Source organism: Gracilinanus agilis, chromosome 3 (genome assembly GCF_016433145.1).
Source record: "Gracilinanus agilis isolate LMUSP501 chromosome 3, AgileGrace, whole genome shotgun sequence".
Lineage (NCBI taxonomy): Eukaryota > Metazoa > Chordata > Mammalia > Didelphimorphia > Didelphidae > Gracilinanus > Gracilinanus agilis.
Genome location: NC_058132.1, coordinates 23,666,864 through 23,676,192, shown reverse-complemented (window position 1 = coordinate 23,676,192; position 9,329 = coordinate 23,666,864). Strand labels below are relative to the sequence as shown.

At 53.4% G+C, this 9,329-nt stretch overlaps 1 protein-coding gene across 1 annotated transcript in view; it reads left to right on the top strand.

Annotated features, from left to right (window-relative positions):
- The first annotated feature begins 114 nt into the window (after positions 1–114).
- The window catches only part of RTN2 (reticulon 2), a 15,432-nt gene continuing 6,217 nt past the window's right edge, over positions 115–9,329 (top strand). The window contains exons 1-8 of the mRNA XM_044668573.1: positions 115–148; positions 1,073–1,117; positions 1,803–2,246; positions 2,440–2,709; positions 7,238–7,445; positions 8,298–8,436; positions 9,011–9,080; positions 9,166–9,323. Of these exons, the coding sequence (XP_044524508.1) occupies positions 115–148; positions 1,073–1,117; positions 1,803–2,246; positions 2,440–2,709; positions 7,238–7,445; positions 8,298–8,436; positions 9,011–9,080; positions 9,166–9,323 (1,368 nt within the window). The remainder of the gene's footprint in view (positions 149–1,072; positions 1,118–1,802; positions 2,247–2,439; positions 2,710–7,237; positions 7,446–8,297; positions 8,437–9,010; positions 9,081–9,165; positions 9,324–9,329) is intronic.

Sequence of the window (9,329 nt, the reverse complement as noted above, 5' to 3'; positions counted from 1 at the left end):
GGGAGGGAGGCGGCGACGGTCTGCGGATGGCGGCGGCTGGGGCGGTGCCGGGGCGATGAGCACGAGGGGCCCCGGGCCCTGGGCGGCGCGGCCGGAGCGGGCCCGGGCGGGGCCATGGGCCAGGTGCTGCCTGTCTTCGCCCACTGCAGTGAGTCCCCCCAGTCCCTGGGGTTGGGGTGCCAGCTCGAAAAGGGGGAGGATTCCCAGGGTTGATGGGTTAAGGACAAAGAAAGAATCACCGCGCCAATTAGTGAAGCTCTCCGTGGGCCTCAGTTTCCCCCCTTTGTCAAATGAAAGGGTTGGACTCTAAGCACCTTCCAGTTTTAAACAAAACGGGTTATGGAGAGCCAGGCCTAGCCAGAACGGAAAGGGACCCGGAGAGATGAGGCAAGAGCCGGAGCTGTCCCCGAGTGGTGGTGCTGATCCCAGGGAAAGGCCTAGGATGAATGGGGGAGGGGAAGACTGCCATTCCCCGCCCCATCCCTCCCCCTTCTCCCTTTCCCAGGACTCCCTGGGACTAATCCTGGGCCACAACCTCTAAGGGGCAGTCTTGTCCATCCATCTCCAGCTTGACACACAGACATACAGACACACACTCCCCCACCCCAATCATTCCTGAATAGATTTGGAATTAATTTTTATAGTATAGAGAAGGTAGTGTCAGATGCTTCCCACACCTCCACCTCCCCTCTTGCTGCTATGGAGGCATCACAAGATTTGGATTCTAGTCCTAGATCTGTCTTTATTTTTAAGGAGCACAATCTTGGGCAAACTTCTTCCTATCTAGGCCTCTGTTTCCTGTCTATAAGACTAGAGAGGATCAGATAGTAGTATCTAGAGTCCTTTGCTTTTTTTCACATTGTGCTTTCTAGAGCATTTCTGGCACTAAAATTCTTAAAGGCCAAGACATTATGACTCTTAAGGTTCTCAAAGTTTAAATCTTAAGATTCAAGGTTTCTACAGTTCTAAGAGTCCAAAATTCCAAGATTCCAGGCGTCTAAGACTGTATTTTGTGACTCTAAGTATCTAAGATGTCTGAGTTGAGTTGCCTAAGATTCCATTTCTTTCTTAGAAGAAGCACCATCCACTGCCTCCTCCACTCCTGACTCCACAGACGGTGAGTAGAGTCTACCTCTATTTTCTTTTTGGAAGGGGTATTTCTGGGATGCTAAACTGGGGAAAGGGGTGAAAAGAGTTGGTGACTCACTGTAAGTCATACTTTCTTTTTTTAAAAAGAAAAGGATTAAAAAAAAAACCCTTACCTTCTATTTTAGAATCAATACTGTTTATTGGTTCCAAGGCAGAAGAGTGGTAAGGGCTAGGCAATGGGGGGGGGGGGTGTAAGTGACTTGCCCAGGATCACACAGCTAGGACGTATCTGAGGTCAACTTGGAACCCAGGACCTCCTGTCTCTAGGCCCAGCTCTATCCACTGAGCCATCTAACTGCCCCCTAAGTTCATACTTTTTAAGGGGGAAATGAGGAGAACTTGGGTACTCCTGGAGTGGAGGGAAATCAAGACTTAGCCATTTACTGCTTTGGGGGAGAAGACAGATGAGGAGCTGTTGAGGGGAAATCCTAACTCTACTACTACTTTCTGTTTTGACCTTGGGGAAGGAAACAGAACCTCAGCTGCCTCACCTGTAAAAGTGAAGCAAGTAGATTAGCTGATTTATACATTCCATTCCTTATCTAAGATCCTGTGAGCAAAGGAGGATCCTGGGTTTTTCAGAAAGAATCTGGAGTTTTAGAGATGGTGGGTAATGCTAAGGAGCCAGAAATTCAAAGGCAGTGCCCTTCCAGGTGGCAACGAAGATTCAGATTTCCGGGAGTTGCACACTGCCCGGGAGTTCTCAGAGGAGGAGGAGGAGGAGACGACGTCGCAGGACTGGGGGACCCCCAGAGAGCTGACCTTCTCCTATATCGCCTTTGAGGCCGGAGGAAGCCGTCGTGACTCAGTTCCTCGACGACCTCGCCCCTCTGGCCGCTCTGAGTCTCGTGAACAGGGCCCATCGGGCCTAGGAGACAGCTTGGAGAGCATCCCCAGCCTGAGCCAGTCGCCAGAACCCGAACGGCGGGTTGCCCAGGAAGGCCCTCCTCAGGCGGAACTTCGGCTTCGCCTGGACCAGCTGGCCTGGGAGTCGGGGCAGGCAGCCTCGGGGGAATCAGCCAGCAGCCCCTCAGAGGAGGACGAAGACGAGAACGAGGAGGAAGAGGGCGGCCCTGAGCCCAGACTGGCTGGGGAAGGTAAGCAGGAAGGGCAGAAGGAGGTTCAAACGTGAGCTGAATGTGGGTCTAGGGCAAGGAAGGGGAGAAGAGAGTGATTGGATCTTGGAAGGGAGTGGAATGGTAGTGCCTGAGCACTGGGTTATATTGGTGGGAGCGGGAGATACACCCTTGAGAAGCTCATAGCCTTGTCTTCCTCTTCTTTGCTTCGAAGACTTGGAAGTGCCGCACCCCGCAGTTGAACCCTCCCTGCCTGAGGTCTGTTGGCCACATCTCCGCCCTGGTCCTGGAACTCCAGACCTCCAGGACCATACCCCTTCCCCGCCTCTTTCGCTGGGGTCCCGGGACTCAAACTCTTGGCGGGAGGAGGAAGAGCCAGAAGAGGAGGGGGAGGTGTGGGGAGCAGTTGAGAGGGAGCCAATCACCGGGCCGCATCTGGACAGCTCGGACCAATCAGGGATCACTCTAGAAATTCACATCCTAGGTAAGTATTTGCCTTTCAGACCTGGATTGTTCTGCGGAGGAGGGATTAGGCACCTAGTCTACCTGGAAGAAACCAATAGGCGAAGGACAGACTCGGAATAGGAACTCGAGGTTAAGCCTTGACCTGGCTAAATGGGTATTCTAAACCTCAGTATTTAGAAAGGCAGGGAATAGTGTGGAATGGTAGTGTGGAATTGCTCAGGAAAGACTCCTGTGAGGACCAGGAGGCTGGAAAGGTAGTATGTGAGATGCGGGAAATCCAGTCTTGGTCAAGGATAGAAGGTCGGTAGAAATACCAGGGAAGACCTTCCACTGGCTCCTCTGTAGATCATCAGCCCTACCCATTTTGTATCCATGTCACCCAACTTTTCCATATCTCCTCTCTTCTTTCCCCCTTTTCCACTCCTACCCTCTTACGATTTGCCCTTCTTTCCCATCCCTCTCCCTCTCCCCTCTTCCCTCTTCTCCACTTTCTATTCAGGTAACTATATTAATCCAGCCCTTACTATGTCCCTAGCACTAGGTTAAGACTTGGGATACACAGAAAGGCCCCTCCAAAAAGTGACCATTCTAATGAGGAAGAAACTATTTGATAATGATCTATATTCAAGATAGATATTGTGTAGCTGGAAATAATTTCAGAGAGACAGTAATAGAGGTTGAGGAGAGACCAGGAAAGGACTCTTGTAGAATATGGGATTTCAGTTGAGTCTTGAAGGAAGTCAGAGAGGAGGTGAAGGTGATGGGACAGAATCTTTCAGGCAGGAGAGACAGCTATTACAAAGGCATGGAGTCTGGAAATGGTGCAAGTAGGTGACATTGACCTAGTATATGGAGAGGAGAAAGTTCTAAGAAGAATGTAAAAATAGAAAGGGGTAGGGAGGTTGTGAAGGGCGTTAAATGTTACACAAAGGAATTTATATTGATCACAGAGTCAAGAGGGAGCCACTGGTAGAGAGGGAAGATATGGTCAGACCTGTGCTTTAGGAAAATCCCTTTGACAACTGAGTAGAGGGTGGGCTGGAGTGGGGAGGAGATCAACCAACAGGCTGTCGAAGTAGTCTAGTATGAGGCAATGAGGGCACCTGTACCTGGTTGGCAGCTAGGTGAGTGTCGAGGTGATAGAGAGAGCTCTATGTTGGGAATGTAGAAATAGCAAGATGTGACAACAAATTAGACTCTGAGCATTGGGCAGGGGCTGTGTGAGTGTGTGTGTGTGTGTGTGTGTGTGTGTGTGAGAGAGAGAGAGAGAGAGAGAGAGAGAGAGAGAGAGAGAGAGAGAGAGAGAGAATAACACTGAGGTTGCTTATAATTTTCTACTTCCCTCTTTCCCCTAACCAGTCCCCACTTATTCCCTCTTCTCTATTGTCTCCTTTAGGTACCCCCTCTTTTGGCTAATTATAAATAATTCCCATCTTCTTCTAGGCCATAACAACTGTCATTGATCCATTGGCTAGTTCTAGCCAACACCCTCCCCCTCCCCCCTAATCTCCTACTGTCGTATTTTCTCCGGTAAGGGGCGCTAGAGGGAAAGCATGAAATGATTTCAAATCCCTAGCCCTCTGTCCTTCCCATCCCACTCTTTGGCCTTTATTTTTACTCCATTAAGTAGCCCTTCTATGTTGCCATTGGCCAGTGGTAGATCCTGCCCCCCTGCTCTGCATTCTCCTGATCTCATTTTTTTGGTCGTCATCTTCGTTGTTGTTCTTGTTTTCTAGGGTACCACCATTGGCTAGTTATAAATAGACCATGTCTTCTCTCCTTTCCCCCCCCCAAAGATACTACCCTTTTCTTCCTTTCCCGCCAGGGGGCTCCAGAGCATTATTATTTAAGTATAACCAAATCCCGCCTCCCTCTGTCCTTTTTATTGCCTGATTGGCTGATCTGAAGCGCCCCTGGCTGGTTATATAAGTAGACCACGCCCATTTAGTGCCTCTCGTCCCATCATTGGGTTCCATTTCCTCTTACAGGAGATGGATATCGTTAGACTGTTCCATCCTGCTCTTTCTCTTTGGCGTCTTCGCTTTTTCTTCTCTCTCACCTCATCTTGGGGCGCTGCTTCAGACTTCTCCTCTAAAACTTTCCTTTCTCTCTTCCCAACTCCATTGATTAAATATAGCTAAGCCACGCCCCCAGGTGCCCTCCACGTGCCCCTCCCACTCGCTGGTCTCTTTTTATTTCCTAAATAGTCCCGCCTTCTTTGATTTCGTCCTTCTTCCCGTCTCATTGGCTCCCTCCGACTCCTTGGATCGCCACCATTGGCTAATTTAAAGAAGGGCCTCCCCCTGTGGGTAGCTTCTCCCCCTTACCTTCTATGGGCTCCTCTTGCCTCTCTCTTCCCGGAGCTCTTTTGGCAAGTTCCTGCCCCTGGCAGTCTCCCCGTAAACCTTTTCCCCGTCTCCGCTAGGGGGCCCCCGGGCACAGCTATTGGTCGATTTCTGGAAGCCCCGCCCCTTGCCTTGCTCCCACCCAAGTTCCCTCCCTTTCTCCTCCGACCCCTCCCCCCCTTGCTTCTTGGAGCTCCGTACCCCGAGGACCGCCGCTGCTCCGGCCCCGACCCCCGGCGCCGAGATGGGAGGCAGCAAAGGTGGGGATGGGCGGGGGTCTGGGGGGGAGCATGGTCTGCTGTGTGAGCTTGGATGAGCCCTTGCCCCTCTTTGTGCCTCAGTTTCCCTATAGGGAAACTCTTCCCCAAAGGAGGGGAGAGGTCAGGCTCAGTGGTTCCTTGCAGTCCTTATGGCTCACGGACTATAAGGTAGAGGGAGGGTCCACTAAGCCCCGGGGGAGATCCTTATCTTGAGAAGAGGATGGGAATGGGGGGGTTCATCCCATCCCCTCACCAGGGCCCTTTGGATCGGGGGTCTCCGCGCCCCTTCTCCCCTGCCTAGAGGCACCCTTCCCTGCCAGTGCAACAGGTGGGGCTGTCACTCACGGGGGAGGGAGGCCTGATTCCTGACAGCTGAGGGAATCAGACACCAGCTCCCCTCTATGGCTCCCCTGAGTCCAGCCTAAACTTAGTCCCCACTCTGGCGACCCAGCCTCTCTCTTTCTCTCTCTCCCCACCCCGCCCTGCCCCGCCCCCACTGTCCTCCCCTCACACCCGCCATGGGATTTGACAAACTTGGGTCCCCTCCCCCCTTTTGCCCCATTCCGGTCAGTTTCCCCTTCCCAAGTCCCAGTTTCCTCATCTGCAAAATATGGGCAATTGGTCATGTATGGTGTGGAAGGGTGTTTTCAGCTCTGCCATTGGGGTTGTATGACCCCTTTCAGCTCTGAAGGCCTGTTCTCCGGTTCCTCCCCCTTACAACGTTCTCCATTCTAAGGCCCCTTCCAACTCCGAAATTCTCTGTTCTGAGATCTCTTTCAATACCTCCTATTCTAAGGTGCTTTTCAGCTCCCCTACTTTCTGTTCTAGGCTTTAAGGTTCCTTCTGGAACCGACTGTTCTCTCTTCTACGGTTCTGTCGTGGGAGTTCTGGGACTGGGAAGGAAAACAAGGCTGACAATCCTGAAGGATTTCTGCCCTTGTTTGTGGGAGAGCTCCTCTTATGGGGAAATAAGGAGAGACTCGGGGAGGGGGTCCTGAAAGGGAGATGGGGACTTCACGATCCTCCCCGAGGGAGGGGGGGAGGAAGTAATCTAAGCCTGGGAGGCCCAGGTGGGGCCGGGGATGAGCCAGGGCCGGGGGACACTGTGTCTGTGACCTGGACAGAGTCAGGAGGAGGGAGAAAGAGTGCTCTAGTCAGAATTTGATCTTCCTTTGGACAGTAAAGCTGAGGGGCTGGGCTTGCGATTGACTGGTAAAGGGAGAGGGAGAAGGTATGTTGAAGGTCAGGAGCCCTGGCCTGGGAGTCTGGAGAACTGAACTGGTGTCCCGTTGAGCCACTGTGTGAGCTTGGGAAAGTCCCTCCCCATCTCTTATCCTCAGTTTCCCCACCTATAAAATGAGAGTTGAGAGCGGGCCGTATGATGTCCAGGGAAGGTTCCTTTCAGTTCTGATATTCTGTAATCTATGCTCGCCTCTTCTTCCTAAGAATCGAATGCGATTACATTTCACAGAGACCTTGAGAAACCTTAACTCCCCTCCTTCTATTCATGACATCGTATAAGTTCTTTTTGGTCATTCTAGTCAGTGGTTATGAGAGTGATCCTTGGGAACAGCTAGATTACTCAGTGGATGGAGAGCCAGGCCCAGAGACCCTGGGTTCAAATGTGGCCTCAGTCACTTCCTAGCCATGTGACCCTGGGCGAGTCACTTAACCCCCATTGCCCAGCCCTACTGCTCTTCTGCCTTGGAGCCAATACACGATATTGATTCTAAGATGGAAGGTGAGGGTTTTAAAAAAAAGATTGATCCTGAAATGGGTCAATTCCCTTCCCTGGCCTCAGTTTACCCACCAGGAAATAACAGGGGTTGGGTTAGATAATATCAGCTGTTCTCTGATACTATCGGATCTGTTTTTGGTATGGCGGAGAGGGCCAGGACCTGGCAGCACCTTCTGAGTGGCTTCTCCTCTGCTGTCTCCACAGTGGCAGAACTACTGTATTGGCGAGACACAAGGACGTCAGGTGTGGTCTTCACAGGCATCATGATCTCCTTGCTCTGCCTCCTACACTTCAGCATTGTCTCCGTGGCCTCCCATGTAGCCCTGGCTGTCCTGGCAGTCACCATCTCTCTCAGGGTTTACCACAAGGCACTGCAGGCTGTGCACCGGGGTGATGGGGCCAACCCCTTCCAGTAAGCTCCCCCCCAGACCTGACCTTGCCCCTAATTCCAACCTGCCCCCTCCCTAACCTTCAACCAGGCACTACTAATGGGGCTCCTCCCCTGCTCAGACCCCTAATCCCTAACCCCAGACAGGGCTCGCCCCCTGATCCCCTAAAGTGTGTGAGCCTTGCCTTAGTCTCTTCCTTGATTCTTCCTTCCTTTCCACCCCTTCCCCATCTCAGACGAGTTTCCTAGCCTTGTCTCTGTCCCGGGCTCAAGCCCTGACCCAAGAAAGAGTAACAGTCAGAGTAATGGGTCCAGCCAGAGATCGGGGATCAGGGGATCTGACTTCAGGCAACAAGTCCAGAATTTCTGAACTTTGTGGGACCTTGGGCAAGTCCTTTCTCATTCTGAGGTTCTCCATCTCTAAAATGAGCCCCGACTTGATAGTCTCCCACTTGACTCTTCTGTGCTATCTGTCCCTTGCCTTCCTTTCCCGCTCATCCTCCGCTGTTCCCTCTTTAGGTCAATGGAAAGAAGGGGCTGGGGTGGGTGGGGAAGGATCTCTAGAGTTCAGTTCCTCTGGTGGCCACTTGGTGCGATCCTGCTCGTCACCACCAGATGGCGCAGGAGACCAGGACCTCTCCTGCCCTGCAGTTCTGCTCTGGGCCAGCAGATGGTGCTGCGTTGATGATGTTTTAGCATCCCAGGCATCTGGGTCTTTGGGTACCGCTCGGGACCTCCCAGAGCTCTCTGGGCGCGCCCTGTTGTGCGGGTTCCACCTTGGGCCACCAGAGGACGCTGCGGGGCTGGCACATTTCTGAACTTTTTCCAGCCTCAACGTCTTGGGTATCCCCTCCCCACCCCCACTGCCCCATTCAGGGCTTACCTGGACGTGGACCTGAGCCTGAGCCGGGAGCAGACGGCGCGCTACACCGAGCAGATCACAGCTCAGGTGGTTTCCGGGGTGACGCTAATGAGACACCTGTTCCTGGTGGAGGACCTGGTGGATTCCCTCAAGGTAACGGGGCTTTGGACACCCACCATGACCAGCAGCATCCTTTTCTAGAGGGGAACCCCGACTTCCCCCTGCTGGGCCGGAGGGGGAGCACCTCCTCCTGGGGACTCTACAGTTTCTGGGAAAGAGGGGACACAAATGCTAGAGGAAAGAAAAGCCTCGGGCTGGGGGGGGGAGCACCTTCTTATTCCTAAACCCTCGTCTTCTGCCTTAGGCGAGGCAGTCAGGGTTAAGTGACTCACCCAGGGTCACACAGCTGGGAAGTATTTGAGGCTGGATTTAAACCCTGGGCTTCCGGGCTCCTGGCCTGACACTCTAGCCATGGCCTACCCAGCTGCCTCAGGGAGCCATTCTGGACCCCCCAGTTTGCCTCTGCATGTGCGGAAGTTAGGGCCAGTCCTTAGAGGCGCTCCTGGGTGAAGTTCACAGCCTTGGGAAGGACACGGTCCACAGGGCACATGGAAGGGCGGCCCTCCTGGGAAGCAGAGGGCGCCCAGCCTGGCTAGTGGCGGGGATGCAGCACGGCCACCCGGCCACCCCCGGCCAGGATCCTCCTAACCTTGGCTGTCTCCCATAGCTGGCTCTGCTCTTCTACATCCTGACCTTTGTGGGAGCTGTTTTCAACGGCTTGACTCTTCTCATCTTGGGTGAGCTGGGGGGAGGGCCAGAGGGTGGGGGGCGACCAAGGGCCCCCCTCCCCCCTTGTGAACCTCCAACTCTTGGTCTTTGCAGGTGTGATAAGTGCATTTACCTTCCCTTTGCTGTACCGGCAACACCAGGTGAGGAGGGGTCCCACCACCCCCACCCCTTGCCCCAGAGCTTCTAGGCAGATGGAGCAGGCCCACCCCCTCCCCGAACAACACTCATCCCCGCCAAGCAGAGGCGCCGTAGCTGGG